The 17,464-nt window shown below is 39.2% G+C and overlaps 2 protein-coding genes across 2 annotated transcripts; both read left to right on the top strand.

The window, feature by feature from the left end:
- The first annotated feature begins 11,300 nt into the window (after positions 1–11,300).
- LOC129767245 (protein LTO1 homolog) lies at positions 11,301–12,133 on the top strand. Its single transcript, XM_055767940.1, has 2 exons — positions 11,301–11,497; positions 11,564–12,133. Exons 1-2 carry the CDS (start codon positions 11,488–11,490, stop codon positions 11,983–11,985), a joined length of 432 nt encoding a protein of 143 aa, XP_055623915.1. The 5' UTR covers positions 11,301–11,487; the 3' UTR covers positions 11,986–12,133.
- On the top strand, positions 11,981–13,514 carry LOC129767244 (probable methyltransferase-like protein 25). Its single transcript, XM_055767939.1, has 2 exons — positions 11,981–12,595; positions 12,652–13,514. The coding sequence occupies exons 1-2, from the start codon at positions 11,996–11,998 to the stop codon at positions 13,495–13,497; spliced, it is 1,446 nt and encodes a 481-aa protein (XP_055623914.1). The 5' UTR covers positions 11,981–11,995; the 3' UTR covers positions 13,498–13,514.
- Positions 13,515–17,464: the final 3,950 nt, after the last annotated feature.

Below are 17,464 nucleotides of genomic sequence, written 5' to 3'. Positions count from 1 at the left end.
AGCTTGCCCCTCGGAATACATTCAAGGCGTGTTATTTGGCTTACGAAATCTCAACTAAGTATTAATAAATGACACTAGTTAATGCATACGTTGAGACGGCAAAAGTTCCACAGGGAACGTTAACGCTATTCGAGAACCATAAACACATGTACATGTACACGATTAAAACCCGGGTCTGTTACAGTTAAAATGCTAATCAGCCTAATAATAAACAAACGGGATAAAAAAGGTAAAAAATCAGGAGCATAAGGTCATGTTCTCACTGCAGCGGAGCGTCAACGTGCCTTGAGAGCACATTGTACTGTGCCAGCGGCGTGTGTTCGGTGAGTTTTATGAAAATTGTCAATGTGTGTGTAAAAAAAAAGACTTTTGGTTTTGTTTTGAAATATTTCCGCACCGTTGAACGTTCCTGGGTCAAAACCTAGACGATGAAAAACGTATTTTCAATCAAGGCGGTATAATAAGGTGGAACGATTTGTCAGAATTGCTGTTCAGCCAATACTTCAGTTCGAATTGACAGCGGCCAAACGAACGGCTAGAGTTTTCCGAAGAAGAGGATAACAAATGGCATGCAATAAGGAGTGCATACTGCTATGTGTTTGCTGCGCATAATGTTCGATTCATCTAAAACGTTACGGAAAGGAACGTCTACGTTCCGTCAACGTCTCCACCAATTCACACATGCAGTCAATGCTTGCACCAGCGCCGTCACGTCAAATGTCAAACGAATGATTTATTTAATTTTATTCATGGTGTAGCCACCTAAAACAATTTTCAATTGCAATGCCCTCTTCAAATCAGCACGCCTAGAATCAGCTCTAAATTTAGGAAAAATCAATGAAAATTATTATATAATTGAAATGCTTAAACCCCGTAGTCCCGACCCATATTCAACAATAATATATAGACTATTTTTCTTAGCTACTCGCGAATGATTTTGACTCCGAAATTTAGATTTTTAGAGAAAAATTTAGAAGAGATATATTGGCATAAAAAATACAACTGTAATCAAATCAAAAGCCCAGACGAAAACCCAACGACACGGCCGTCTCCGTCAGTTATTCTTTTCTACAAATCCTGCCGGCCGTTTTCGTTGAACGTATGCTGACGGGTCGTTACATTGCCGGTGTATTCATATTTCATAAGAATTGCATCGTAGAATAATTGACGTAACGTGACGTGACGGGACGTGAACGTGACGTGGATGTTGTATGTGAATCGCACATAAGTGCATAAGCACGTTACGGAGAAGAACGTCTACGTTCCGTCAACTTCTCCACCAATTCACACATGCAGTCAATGATTTCACCAGCACCGTCACGTCAAATGCCAAACGAATGATTTATTTAATTTTATTCATGGTGTCGCCACCTACAACAATTTTGAATTGCAATGCCCCCTTTAAAATCAGCATGCCTAGAATCAGTTTTAAATTTTGGAAAATTCAATGAGAATCATTGAATTCAATTATTTAAATGCTTAAACCCCGTAGTCCGACCCACTACTGTTTTGCACTCCGAAATTTGGAGTTAAGAGATATGTTGGCATAAAAAGTGCAGTAAGTTACTTATAATGCGATATGCTGAGGCACCACTCAGTGTCGCATTGGAGTCGATTTTGACCAGTAATTGGACATTCGCGACTGGTGGCGACTTTCAATGTGGGGCCATAATTTGGACCCGAACTCAGTATTTACAAAAATGTCCAATTAAACGTGTTGCATCACAGATCTGTTCGTATAGCTTAATGTCGATTTAGATGTAAATTACTGTACAACCAAATCAAAACAAAAGCCGAGACACAAAGCCCAGACAAAAACCAAACGAGTAGTTCGTCTCCGTCAATTATTCTTTTCTACAAATCCTGCCGGTCGTTTTCGTTGAACGTATGCTGACGGGTCGTTTCGTTGCTGGTGTATGTGAATGTTTTCATGAGAATTACATGGTAGAATCATTAACTTATCGTGACGTGTATGTTGTATGTGAATCGCACTTTAAACGTTGCTTTTGTTAACGCTATTGGCATCATTGTTGTGTTTCGGTGACTGCTGCAAGTTATCGTTTCCATTGCTGTTTTACGGGACGTGAGGGTTGTTGCCGTTGGTGCTGGAATTGGCAATTCACCCATTGTGAGAGCTGTGCTGGTTGGTATATGAAAAAGCCACTACCGGCGGGTTTGTGCCGTACTCAAGCCCCGGGCAAGGGGATATGATCCGCGAGTCAAGATGTGCTACAAATTTAGCTGTCATTGCCAAACCTATCAAATTACTCGGCGAACTCAAGGCAAATCTATGGAACAAGGTGCGCCCATTCGCTAACTAAAAAAAGAATTGTTTTTTGAAAAAAAAATTTATGTGAAATGTAATGATCATGATGATCACAAGGGTCTGAATGATAATATAAAACGTAGAACCCTAGGTTGATCACTTGAAATGTAGTATTATATTATAATGTAAACCAACTTAAGAAATTGAAAGAATTTAAGTGAAATAAGACAATAAATGAAACGCTTGCAGCGTAAAACGTAATGAATATAATGAATATAGCAATGAGTATTTCATAAAGTATCAGTATATTCCACAAATTGTGCTCAATCGTCTTAATTTACTTTTGTGTATTTTTTAAATGACTGCAGAAAACCACTTCACGTTTCGACCCACCTGGTAGTATGTTAAGTGCCTTGTTTTACACCAGCTTGAGAGTTTGGCAGTTCTCGCGAGTGACAGTGGTCGCAAATTGCATTTGCGACCCGGACATGTTTGACGCTGTCAAATCCTATGTGCTAGTATACGGATGCCCTCAGGCTGGCCGTACTGCTCTAAGTTTCATTGGCAATCCATTACGATTACGAGAAAACGCTTTGTAGCATGAAAATTAGACCTGGTTTGTTTATAAACAAAAATAGTCGCTGTCATTTTTCATCCCCTCTCGCATCTTCCAGGCCTCATCCTCATACTGTCAAAAACGAACCACCTGTCGATTCCAGCTCTTAGCAGTTTACTTAATCATTTTAAAATTCAAAACAGTAAAATTATCACACCTGTATTACAAAAATAATGCAAAAAACGATGAACAAATTTGTGGAGAGGTTATATCGAAACAGTGTCGTTTCCGCAGATTGGTAATATGATGCAAGATTAAGCATCCATCAAGAGTCATCGCGACGCTTTCATTGGTTTCGGTTTGGAGTGTTCAGTCGTAGTGAGGCCACTTTAAGGAACCAAATTGGCGTTTTTGGAGAACGAGAAAAACTTTTGCTCCATCCCGGGTCATTTTCCGAAGTTATTGCAAATTAAATTTTGCACTTCCGCAAGAAGTAGTGGTGTTAAGTGAAATTATACAATTGGAATTGCGCGTGAAACCATTGGAATTGTGTGCCAAATGTCCTGCTTCTATTCAAAATTATTCTGCTCTGGCATCGCGGGACGTGGCACTTCGACATTCTGCTGAAGTAAACAAAAACTGTTTAATATGAAGTCGATAAAACATCACATAAAACCTTCCCTGCAGTGAAAATGCGGTACACTATTGTATTTATAGTCGGCTAGACTTGCGGTTTTGTCACTTTTTATGATTTTTAGAACTTTTAAAATCAAGAAATATTGAAAAATCTTGATTTTAAAAAATAGAAAAAATCATAATTTAATTTTCAACAATGTTTTATATATCAGCAATTCCATGTCAAATCGATAAAGTGGTTTCCAGATTTTCAAAGAGATAATTTTGTTCTTTATCGCAAATCATTAGACCCATATTTTTTTTTAAGTTTTTCATTGGGGTGAACTTTTTTTGTTTTCCATGAATGATTTTTTTTTTAAAAACAGGAAGTGGGTTATATTTATGGTATAACCGCAAGGGTGACGTAGGACTATCGTTGATTTAGAGATCATTTGTTTGAAGTTGAATCTGAATTCATTCTGAATGAATGAATATTTGCGGGACTTCGAAAACGAAAACGTTACGTTGGAGGCACAAGGTTTTATGCATCCAATATTGGATACGGAAATAACCTACTGATGGGGAAGAATAATCTTCAGAAGCTATCCTGTTAATTGCGATTGATTGAAAAATCACAAAACCAAATGTATTTGGTCACAGTGTTACATGGATAGAAAACATTCAAATAAACTCTTTCACATGAATGTATTTGTAAATTCCCAGAGGAACTGGCAGATTATTTTCAGTAACGATTAGATATTTCCACATTTTCCTCGATACTGGAAGCCCACCAGTGGTTTATGCCATCTCGATAACCATCTGTTAATAGCACTTGATTGAAACATATTTGGTCACAGAAAACATTCAAATAAACTCTTTCACATGAATGTATTTTTAAATTCCCAGAGGAACTGGCAGATTATTTTCCGGATCTTTCTCGATGCTGAATGTCATCCAAACGGAAAGAATTCCGTGCGTGTATGTGTGTGTGTAGCGGCTGCTTCGATGGTCACCTTCTCTTCTCCTGAAGGATCGGCTTCTCTGTGCTCCCTCACAGTTTCAAACAAAAAGCTTGCGTTTCAGGGCAGATCTCGATTCTTCGCCGTCCAGCACCCTCAGCAACTATGTTGTCTTGTCGATGTCCTCACGAAAAATGAATGCATCTCACCACCAGAATATCGCTTAAGTATGCTTTTTGTGCGTGATTGAATCGAGAGAATGTGTGGTTTACGATGGCAATTTGGAAGGCAAACTAGAGAGGAATGAACTCTCTGAGCTCGGAACTTTCGGCGACTGAGCAATAATCGATTGCGGGCGCATACAATATTGGATACGGAAATATCCTACTGATGGGGAAGAATAATCTTCAGAAGCTATTCTGTTAATTGCGATTGATTGAAAAATCACAAAACCAAATGTATTTAGTCACAGTGTTACATGGATAGAAAACATTCAAATAAACTCTTTCACATGAATGTATTTTTAAATTCCCAGAGGAACTGGCAGATTATTTTCCGGATCTTTCTCGATGCTGAATGGCATCCAAACGGAAAGAATTTCGCGCGTGTATGTGTGTTTGTGTGTGTAGCGGCTGCTTCGAGATCTTCGAGATCTCCGGATGGATTCCCTTCTGGCCTTAGGTGCACAAACAGGCTCTTGGTGACACCGTTCATTCGCGCTTTCATGATAAACGAAGAGCTACACCACAACAGCGACAACATGCTCCAATCGCTGTTAAATTAGAACTGAGTGGATTTCCGAGCGGCGCTCGCTTCTATACCGATTGGTGATTTCAATAGCCTGTTTTGAAAGCAATTTTAAGACTATTGAAACAAGTTTTTGGATCAGAAAGTAACAAGTATAGAACGCGTAGACATTTTATCTTTCGAATGAAGTGTTTATCATACCATTTCGTTCAGTTGTTTAAGAGCTATTAACGCTCAAAATCTCGGTCTCCGGCGTAACGCTTTCGTTTTCGAAACTTTGTTTCACACACCGGTATATAAATGAAAGACGTAGTCCTACGTCAAAACCGAACCGATTCAAATGATCGACATATGCTACTTTGCTGAATTCAGGTATTTTTCTTTGAAAAAATATTTCACTTCCAAGGAAAATTAATTTCATTTTCGTAATTATTGATTGTACAGTAATTTACATTTAATGTGACAGCTGAAAATTTTTGTACATAACAGATCCAAAATCAGAGAAGCGTTTTTTTTTGTTCATAAGTTATGATTTTTCAAAAATAACCAATGGCCCTAAAAATCTTCTTTTTAATTTTTTTCCAACACAAAAAATTATAACTACTCTGTCGATGATCGACATATCAAATTAAAGCCAATGAACTGGTCTTGTTTGAAATAATACTACACTAAAATTATAATTGTATTTCGTTTTCGTATTTATTCATTGTATGTGTAGTCATTTTTGGAAAATGGTCACCCTAATGAAAAAATAAAAAAATATGGTCGGTCGGTCCTTTGTTTTTAAAAGGTTTTAAACTTTGCAGTTCATTCGCCTCTAAAAAAAATATGGGTCTAGTGATTTGCGATAAAGAACAATATTACCACTTTCCACGAAAATCTGAGAACCATTATATTGGTTTGTCATGGAATGGCTGATATAGTATAGTATTTATTTTGATTTTTAATCGTAATGTTTTAGCATTTTTGGCATTTGATTAAAAAAAAGGGTTTTACTCTATACAACATAATCACCATGAATAAGTTCAATTAATGAATGCAAAGTTATTGTATTAATAGAAGTGCGAATAATTTTATAATCTAATATCTAATACTCTGGAAGTATTTCCAGAGAACTTTGGGATTTCCTACATTAGAAGATTATAGAATCATTATAGATTTTTGGGATTTGATCAAAAGCGGCTATAATATAGAATAGCCGATAGCTCGAGAATACCTCAGCCGGATGATGACATTAGTTCCAGCCGAGAGGTTGTGTAGCGACCCGGATGTGTCGAATTATTGCGACACGGACGTATTCAATTAATGGCAATGGGTATCGACAAGTGTTAATGTTTGGAAGTAAAAAATATATAGGTATCCGATAACTGAATACTCGACGGCGCCAGTGGTTGTGTGGTTAGCGTAACAGCCTCACAATCCGATCGGCCTGGGTTCAATCCCAGCTGGCGTCGTTGGGATTTTCTGAGGCGAAAAATCTCTGGTTACGTCTTCCTTCGGAGGGGAAGTAAAAGAAGTTGGCCCGGCTCATGAGTTGTTGAGTCTGATAGGTAGGAACAGGTGGAGTCGCCTCCCTGTTGTCGGTGATTGGCACTAAAGTGGCGGAAATAGGCCGACGAAAAATAAGCGAAGATAAAAAAAAAAAATAACTGAATACTTGCTTGTCGTGCTTAATGTCGAATATTTTCGAGCAGCACGTTGATCAAAATTTATCTGTCAAAAAGAGTCAAACATTTGGCTTCGACCAAACAGTGTATGAGCACCTTCATATTTTTACGCGCGTGTACAGGAGGATTAGGCCGCGGTGACATTGATTCGGAGTACGCACGAAAACTTGACTGTACGATCACTAACAAAGAGAAACAAACTATTTTGTTCACTCGAAGCAGACGATTTCGAACGCAGCGAGAAGAAGCAATGTAACCACAACAATCCTATGTAGATGTTTACTTCCCATGGTGCGGCCACATTTTCGCGCGAAGCTGCTGTAGGGTCTCTCATTTCAGGTATGAGACAATGAGAGTTTTCAATACGTATCCTCACAGCTGCAAGCAATGTAACCCCCGCCTTAAGGGTAGCTAATCGGAAAAAGGACTACACTGAAATTGACGAATTTACGCAAAGCTGAATCAGCTCATGAGACATCTACATTAGAGCTCAGAACCACAAAAGTGAGGGTGTTTGTTTACTCTACGCACTGAAAAGCAAGATTCGGTGGTGTTTATTCAATTTATTTCAATTTAGATTCATTTCAACCATTGAATGTCGTCAGTATATGGTAAGAAAGTTGGAGTTTTGTATATTTATGATGGTTTCAACACGCGATTTGACCAAAGTCATAGATAATCTTCGAAAATTTAATGTTTGATAATGCATACCGGTTATTAATACTATGGATAATTGCGATGAAATCGATATCATATCAAATTGGCTGATATCATTGATTATGTAGGGGCCGATACGAGAAGAATTTGCAGTATTTTTAGCGCAAAACACCCTATTCATCGTTTACTTAGTTGAAAAAGATGGGTGGGTAATGTCAGGGACATAACCGGAGTGACGTAGGACTATACAAAGGGGACAGCTTTTGTTAAATATATATTTTAAATATATTGTTTTATTTTCTTCTCCTACGTGAATACCTACCTATCTACCTGAAAAATGGATTAGTTCACTGTTTACTCTTTATGAATATGTTGATGGTTCTGAAAAGAACCTTTGGTGTTGTGTTTTTGTTATCACTCGATATTCCCATCTTGTTCGGTTAAACCTTCCTGTTTAGCTATTGCGTTTGCCACTCGCCACAGCTTTCACAGTTGGAAAAATTCTTCCCATCCAGCTTGTGACATGTTGTTCAGTAAATTACAATTTAATGCGACGTGCCGGAGAAACACTTTGCCACTCACTGAAACTAATTGTTGCCTTGATGAGCGCCGAACCGAAGCTACTCTGTTCTTGATGCGGGTTTTCTGATTGTCTTGAGCAGCTTTGCAAGCCAACTCGAGCATTCCGACGGCCGAAACTCTATAATGTTAGGTATACTGGTGCTCCGGCACCAATCCGTTCGGCCTAGTTACCCTTGCGGAGCAATCAGTGAATGCGGTCAACAGGGAACTGGAGACCTGCACGGTTCGAGTGAGACTTTGGATTTCCCTTAACTTGTCCTCCTTTGTTACGTCCACGATGCCGATGCCGTACAACCACACGGGTTTACGGTTTGAAAGAAAATAAGATATTTTTTTGGGGTCCGCGTGTTTTATAATCTAGCGGTACACACTCACAGGATAGAGACAAATCGGCAGACTCAGCCAGAGGGGCGAGTCTAACGAGACGAACGAATGAGCGTTAAAAAGGAGCGATGGCAAAAAAATACATTCATTACGATTTGTTCGCTCGTTGGATTCACATGCAGACTAAAAAGGGTCCTTTTCAGGATCACAAAATTATCTTCAAACTAAAGAGTTTATTGTTTTGTTATCACTCGATATCCCCATCTTGTTCGGCTAAACCTTCCTGTTTAGCGATTGCATTTGCCACTCGCCACAGCTTTCACAGTTGGAAAAATTCTTCCCATCCAGCTTGTGACATATTTTACAATAAATTACATTCAATGGCACGTCGCATTACCACCACTCAGTATCGGATTGGAGGTAATTTTAACCTGTAATTGAACATTTGCGATGACAGTGGTACAGTGTCGACTTTCAATGTGGGGTCATAATTTGGATGTCTATGTTTACAAAAATGTCCAACTAAATATGTCGCATTACAGGTCCGTCCAATTAGCTAAATGTCGAGATAAGTGTAAATTACTGTACTTTCAATCTAGAAGCAATTTAAGAATTGGTGAAAATCAATAAGCTCAGAACAACTGCCAAATTCACATACTCATCATATCCTGGCAAACAAATTATGAAAAAAATCAATTTGTGTTTTATTATTATTTTGGATATTGTTTTAGAAAGCATTGAACTGTATTTCCTAAACTCTTTTTTGGAAGGTTTAATAGCCCTGAAAAGCGCCTTGTTTTATGGAATGGTTCCAATTTAGAAAACTTAGTACTCATGGTTTTGAAAAAAACCATTTCGAACGCCCTCGATGCCGCCTTGTTCTGGATTTGTCATTGAAGCAATTTGTATAAAGAACAAACTTTATTCTTCTGCTACCTGCTGCCGTTTTGCGATTGCGTTTGCGTCTGCCTGTTGTTGTCTTGATGTCCACCGAACCAAAGCGCGAGCAGTTTTGCCAGCCAACTCGATCACTTCGGCAGCCGAAGCTCTATAACGGCGGCTAGGTGGACTGGTGCACTGGTACTAACGCGCTCGGCCTAGCTACCCTTGCGGGGAACTCCAGATCAACACGGTTCGAGCGGGATTTTGCCTTTCCCTTCACTTTTCCTCCTTTACCATGTCCAGACATGGCTGCTTGGGTTGGCTTGTTGATGTGTTGTGATGCGAACCGATGTGGTGTACGGTTTGAATGAGAATGATCGTTACGGCAGCGGAGCGGGGATTTTTAAGCTGACTGGTTGGCTCGAGAATTACGCATGTGTGAGACTGCGACCAATGTTTCGTTCATTTTTTTCTTTTTCCTTTCCAATCGTGCTTCATTCTATTTCGCTGCTGCTCTGGTTGCCTGTTTTGGTCGGTACGATTTGAGGAGCACAAAATGGACCAATCAAAAATGGGCACATAGTGCATTTTGACAATGCTTGATATTTCACAATTATTCAATTATTTATCTCAAGAAAAATGAAATGTTATTCGTTATGATAGATGCGTAGATATATTTCCTATCAATTGATGCAAAAACCTTTGCGATCTATTGAGAAATGCTCGAGTTATAAGCGTTCCAAATCTTGCATTTTTTCCTACTTGTTCAGAGCCTAGATTTCCATTTCACCCCCTATATCTTCCGGTTAGACGTAGTTCTACGTCAAAAAAATTAAAGTTACAATACTCATAACAAGCCATTCCTCGTAATACACATAGCACATTGTAAAATGATGATTTTCAAACCTTTTCAGTGTGGAAAGAATACATGAAACCGGGAGATTTGAAGATAAATTCTGATTTTTCTAGAAAATTTGAACGAATTTCATACCAAGCAAACAAAACATCCTCATTTTACGTGCTGCGCCATCTAGCTGTAAATCCAATGTAAATTCGGCAATTGTAAAATTTCGTAGATGTCGACACTGTACGTTGAATTTCTAAATCCCGCCATAGAACAGTTATAACAGTTCGACAGTGAATTGCCCCGAGATGAAGAATAGAAGGTGGGAGGATTCACGGGTTTTGGTTGGTTAAACTTTGATTGTATTAGTAGCCAGGAAAATAGGAAGTTCACATACCAGGCATAACAGTCAGTTCAGTTACTCAAATAATACAGAATTGAATGAATCAATGAATAACGTCGAAAAAGGATATATAGAAAATAACAACGTATTTCCAAAAAATATTTTTCGCATTACATTTATCATCAAAAAATAAACAGTTGGGGGTCTCCGTAGCTACATTGGTTGCGTGTTCGCTTGGTAAGCGATCGATCGTGAGCTCAAAACTCAAGGCCCCCATTGACCATCTTTGTGTTGTTACAGAATAACTACGTCCACGCAACAATCATCAGCGGTGGAGATCGATCCACTGTCGAAATAAGACCGATTCATCCATACAACTGCTCTGCTCTGCAAGACACCTCGAGCTGCTGTTCTATAAATAACTCATCAATTATCAATCAACTGTCTCCGCTGTCCGGTCTAACTGGATAATGGAAGAACAGAAGGAAAACTCTTACGCCTAAATGGCTACTATGTAAATGTGTACCATATGCAATGGTATAGAAGGGAATACTCTAACGCCGAAAAATGGCTACTGTGTAATGTACTAATTATAGATATGATAAACATGTACGCGATTAAAATTCGGTTCTGTTACAGCTCAAATGCTAATAAGCCTAAAATAAACAAAAGGGATAAAAAATAAATAAAAGCATTGTTTAAATGAAAAAATCTAGTTCGTTCATTTCATCTTTTATTCATTTTTACTTTTCATATCAATACTTTTCCTATGTAGTGAACTGTTATAAGAAAAGTAACACACATAAACAAAATCTGTGACGTCACAGATTTAAAAATCTCGGAATTGGCCCACTGTATTCTAAACGCCATAGTAAAGATAAACAAAATAAATCGATTGTATTTATTCCACATGTTTCTACTTCGTGAAGACATTTTTATTTCATTCATAGCTTGTGTAAACCAAAATCAGCTGCTTCAAACAGATGACATGTTAAAAAGCGAATATATCTTGAGGCGCAAATATTCGTTCAATTGATGTTTTATTATGACTAATGGTATTATATATGGTTCAAACTACCTGTTATGTGAATATTCCTTAACTTTCTCTTTCCTTAAACAAGAATTTGCCAGATCTGACAAAAAAGTTGCAGAAGTAGATATCAACGATGTTTTCGAGGACCTGTTCCTAGCAGAAGAGAAACTATCAGAGGAAAGTTACCAACGTGGAGTGGCGGCCGGCGTTTTGGAGGGAAACGTCGATGCGTACCATTTCGGTTACCATCGTGGGGCAGAAATTGGCGCCGAACTGGGTTTCTACTACGGAGTTATTTGCGCCCAAGAAAGCAATTTGGAGGAACCAAAAACTAAGGCAGAAAATTTGTTGAGAGAAATCAAGCAACAGATAGAAGAGTTTCCCATAACTAACGATTTGGAAGTTGATCTCCTGGATAAGCTGCTGAAATTGAGAAACCAATACAAGAAACTTTGTGTTTTGCTGAAAATATCGGCAAAATATCCTAAACCGAATGAGCTATCGTTTTAGATTAGTCAGAATGGAAACAACCAAACAGCAGCTGGCAAAAATGATTGACTATCTGAAGCCCCAGATGGAATTCCTAAACTGTCACATGGTCGATTACTTGACGAAGAACCATTGGCAAACGTATGTCCCGGTGGAGATAAGAAAGGAACTAAAAGATTCTCAAGATCTGCTGGAGGCGAAGCAAATGTTTTGGAATCAGAACATGCTGGATCTCTCCGGGTCGTTAAAATTTCCTTCACTAGCAAAACACCTAACAATGACAAAACAGTACAGATTAGATGCGCTTCCCGGTATTGTAATGAGTATAGAAGAATTGAAGTCAGCATTCGATTCGTGTCTGAAGGAAACACGGCTAAAAGTGCCGGATTTAATGAGCGTTAAGAAGCGCCATGAAGTAGAAATTGCATCCGAAGCGGTTGCCTCGCTTTGTACAATAGTGGCTGGAAGTATTCCTAGCGAAAACCTAGATCACGTAGCAGTTATAGATGCTGGTGATGGAAAAGGATATTTATCATCGAGGGTTGCACTGGAGCATGGTATTAAGGTATTGGGAATCGATTCAAACATGGGAAACACAATCAATGCGGAAAAAAGACGTGATCGTTTGAAGGTGGGTATCAGCTGAATCTTCTCCTGTACATGGATGCTTAATTTGATGCTTTCCAGAAAAAAATCGCGGTGGCCATAAAAAAATCGGATTTTACAGATGATGATCACTTCATAAATCTTCTTCAAGAAAATGGTAGTGAACCAAGGTATAAAACTACTAATAAACTCATTGATTCGGACACGAATCTTATTCAACTGGTAAAGGAAAAATTTCCAGAATCTGACGTCAGTCACTTCTGCCTTGCGGGGCTTCACACCTGTGGTAATTTGGGACCGAACTGTTTGCGTCTTTTCCATGAGAATCGTTATATTCATGCACTGTGTAACGTTGGCTGCTGCTACCATTTGCTTGTTGAGGAGTTCGTTGTTGATAAGTACTATAATCAAGAAAGGTTGAAGGAAAATTCTGGATTTGGTTTTCCGATGAGTGAATTTTTGCGAGAGAAAGGCTTCTTCCTCGGTAGAAACGTGCGAAATATGGCGGGTGAATCGATTGATCGGTCGATTTTCTATTCTGAGGAACCCAATGATAAGCTAGGATACCGCGCGATGTTGCAAGTTATCCTGGCGGAACAAAACGCTGACGTAGACAGCCAAGTGGGTAAACTTAAATGTACAAACTTCGTTGATTACGCTAGGAAATCGTTAAAAAGATTGAAGATTGACAATATTCATCTGTCGGACGATTTCTTGAATGAGCTAGAAAACAAATTCGAGCTTGAGCTTGAGCAGCTGAAGGTTTACTATTTATATCGAATGACGTATGCCCCAATTGTAGAAGGGGTGATACTACTAGATCGTATTTTGTACTTGAAGGAATGCGGATATGAGAATAGTTTTCTAGTCAAGTTGTTCGATCCAGTCGTTTCACCACGTTGTTATTCTATTTTGGCCTTTAAATGATATTGATCTTTACTGAAAATAAAAAAAAAACTCTTTGATGTTATTGATCCGAAAGTCTTTTGGGATTCCGTCTGGTAGATTTTATGGATTCTGATTTTCATTTATTTACTATGGTTCTAAATTCCATTGAGATTAGATCTGATTCACTACTTTTCGCCAATAAACCCGATCCATGGCTGCAGTTCTCCAACTCCCGTCTGTACCGATTCTTGCAATTCCTGCTCCACTTGTTCCAACTACCTCGCTCGCTGGGCTCCTCTCCTTCTTGTTCCTACCGGATTCGATGCGAACACCATCTTTGCAGGGCTGCTGTCCGGCAATCTTGCAACATGCCCTGCCCATCGCACTCGTCCAGCCTTGGCGATGTTCTGGATACTGGGTTCACCGTAGAGTTGCGCCATTTCATGGTTCATTTTCCTTCTCCATACTCCGTTTTCCTGTACACCACCGTGTTCTGAACACTCGGCGTTCGAAAACACCAAGCGCTTGTGAGTCCTCATCAAGCATCGTCCATGCTTCGTTCCCATAGAGAACAACCGGTCGAATTAGGGATTTGTATATGGTACATTTCGTACGAGGTCGGAGTCTGTTGGACCTGCGGTGTACTTCACTTCGCAGTCAAACTGGCCACATTTTATTCCAGCAACGAATTCAGGTACATATCTGTGAACTAGTCTCATTCTTGTTTGGACGCGTCCATTTTCCCCCACTTTGAAATTCGCGCTACATTATTTACGAAATAAAAGACATACTGAGTTTCATTCTGATAATCTTTCGCTGTTCGAATTTGTGCACTTCAGACCTTAAGGATTTGTGGAGCCCAAATATTGCGCGAATTCCATTGACTATGCATCTTCGAATTTCAGGCTGTTGTTGTTGTCAGTTATCAAGGAGCCATGATAGAGAAATTCCTCTACCACCTCGAGCTCATCGCCGTCGTTCACAACACTACTACAAAGAAAAATTCTGTTGCGATCAGTTCCTCCTGCTAGCATGTTTTTAGTTTTAGACGCATTGATTCCAAGCCCAATTAGCCCTGCTTTGTATTTCAGACGAGTATACAAGTCGGCAACCGTCGCATGTGTTCTTCCGCTCCGTCGTCGGCGGAGCTGATAAATTGATTAGACTTGTTGAAAATTGTGCTCCGCATGGTAAAGCCTGCTCTATGCATAACACCTTCCAGCGCCACGTTGAAGAGCAGACAGGAGAGTCCATCGCCTTGTCAAAGTCCCCTGTGAGTCTCCGACAGATTCCGACGATTCCGACAGCTCACCTGAAACCCGCACAATGCACCGCACACCGTTCATCGTTGCCTGAATCAGTCTTGTCAGCTTTCGGGGAAAGCCGTATTCGTCCATGATTCTCCAAAGCTGTCATCGGCCGATGGTATCATATGTGGTCTTGAAATCAATGAAGAAGTGGTGCGTAGGGACCTGATACTTGCGGCGCTGATAATTTCCAACAAATGTACTTATTATTGTGATGGCACGGTTGTTCCCACAATCCAGCGTGTAACCTTAGGATTACGTAGGATTACGTCTTTCGGGAACATATGGGGGTACAAATTGAAAAACGAAAGTCGACCGCATCGTGAAAAAATGTCCAATTTCAAACGCTTATTGCTCAGTCATTTCATGATAGATTGAGGAGATTTTTGCATCAAACGATTTCGGTACTCTATAACAATTTTTCACCCTGAATAAAATAATATATATCATGTAACTAACTATCGAATAATTAAAAAATCTCAACCCCTATCCTGACGGAAATACCTACTTCTGATTGGTCGAAATTGACGACACATGCGCGGGAGACATCAACACCAAGCTGCCAAGGGGAAATCGGCATTGCAAATACATAAAAGTAGGGGGAGCTTTTGTTCCTATCGAAATGTGTTCCCTAACAGAGACATCAAAACCAAGCTGTCTGGGGGAAATCGACATTGAAAATACATAAAAGTAGGGGGAACTTTTGTTCCTACCGAAATGTGTTCCCTAACAGAGACATTAAAACCAAGTTGCCTGGAGGAAATCGACATGCAAATACATGAAAGTAGGGGATGCTTTTGTTCTCACCGAAAAGTGTTCCTTAAGGCGGCACACCGCACACCGCACACCGGAGCAACAAGCAACTATCAAGCTGCAATACGCAATATGCTACAGGCAGCATATTTTGTTGTTCTTCACATCCAAGAGCAATAATAACGCCTGACATTATGCAAACAATCTACTTAATGTATGAAACTTGTCAAATTATGAGCGATAAGTTGCTCTTCAACCGACACGTCGTGTTGCCAGAGCTGCAATCCATCACCGTCAATGTCACAAAAAAGCTGACCATAGTCACTCAATTCCTCTCACGGCACGTGAGATCCGGATACTCAGTAGTGATGCTCACTCATTTGTTTCTGACACCTAACCAAATGACGGTTGGTTCCAATGCCTCGCACGCCTCGCACTGTCGATCGCTCTGTTTACAATTTTACGTAAAGAGAGTGGTGGTTGTGGTGAATGATGGTAGTGGAAATGTGAGTGACCAGAGAGTTCCAATCATTTTTGACAATCGCGACCGTTACTTAGATCTGTTTGTTGAAGCAGAAGTTGTTGTGTAGAAGAAAAGTAGAGAAAATTGCTTGTTTTGCTGTCGCAAAAGTAAGATCGGGGCTGTCGATCTCGGTTTCTGTGTTTAGTGTAGTTCATCGTCACGGCAAAGTTGTAAGTTTCTGTTTTTTTGTTTTCTTTTTATTTACTCTATTAGGCTCGAGTAGAAGAGTCATCATCTAGCACAGCTATACTCAACGGGGTCCCCGCGGATCGCCTGTGGCCCATTAGGCTCTTTAGGTTGGCCCGCCTGGTCCATTTTAATTTTGTATGAGAAACAATCACGAAAACATACGAGATAATTTTGGTAACATAAGATGAGAATAACGGAGTTTAACACATTACACATTACACATCTAGATATTAGTTGTCTAGAAAAGTGGTATTAGTAGATTAAATGTCTTCCGATCATTAGGGCTAATCCTGAATAAAAATCAAAATATCAATATGAAAATATTAATATGAAATCATTACTTTTTTTTAAATAAGACTAAAATAAGTCTTTCAGTAATGGTAACAAATCAAAACAGTCTGTCACCGTTTTCTATGAAATAGTTTTACCGTTAATATTTATTTTAGCTATGAATCAATTTTGATGGTTTGCATTCCCATCGAAGCGAACATTGTTGATTTTTTTCAGCAATTTAAACGGTTCCCATGAATGATTTATCCCTTTAACGGGTACCGGCATCTATATTGCCACCAACAATTTTATTAATTTCTCTTGAACAATAAATTATCACTTCGGACCTTATGTGGTAACTTCTTCTGATGTCTAGCAACATGCCTGATTTTTTTGAGCGCGAAAAAATCAAAAACTATTCATTTTAGAGCCATTTTTGTGTTAACAACTCTCAATTTAGAGCAGCCAGAAAAAAATTCCCGTAAAGTCATTGGAAAACAGTCATTTTGCTGAAGTTTCCAATGCATATTAATCGTTTAGGACCTGCTGAGTCTGATCATGGGTTTTATTGATTGTTCTTGTTGAAATTAACATCAAAAATTCGGATACAAAACCATTTTCACCTAGAGTTTTCAGCTAGACGGCAGGTGGCAACTATATTACCACCAATTTTTTTAAATGTTTTTGATTGTTTTGCGTATTGAGGAAAATATTATTATTGCTTTCGTCTCCGCAGCCACCACATAATAGGTTCGGTTCGGATTTTCTGTTACCGTTCTGCCTCTGCTGAGATGTTTCGTTCTGCGTTGGAGATGTAATTTTGCTAGGAGATACTGAAAAAATACTTAGATATTCAAGTAGCTCAGTATTCCAGTTTCAGTGCTCTGGACAGTGAGCAATCAACAGTACATGTTGATGTTTAGAATTAATTTGAGAATCTACTCAAATTGCTTCGTGAAACGTT

This window comes from Toxorhynchites rutilus, chromosome 2 (genome assembly GCF_029784135.1).
Source record: "Toxorhynchites rutilus septentrionalis strain SRP chromosome 2, ASM2978413v1, whole genome shotgun sequence".
Lineage (NCBI taxonomy): Eukaryota > Metazoa > Arthropoda > Insecta > Diptera > Culicidae > Toxorhynchites > Toxorhynchites rutilus.
Note: the sequence above shows the minus strand (reverse complement) of the source record. Positions and strands in the feature narration are given on the sequence as shown.

Bases quoted from the DNA above. Each gene is read 5' to 3' on its own strand.
- LOC129767244 (XM_055767939.1), top strand. From the start codon at position 11,996: ATGGAAACAACCAAACAGCAGCTGGCAAAAATGATTGACTATCTGAAG. The intron at 12,596-12,651 runs GTGGGTATCAGC...GATGCTTTCCAG, and splicing joins AAAGACGTGATCGTTTGAAG to AAAAAAATCGCGGTGGCCAT.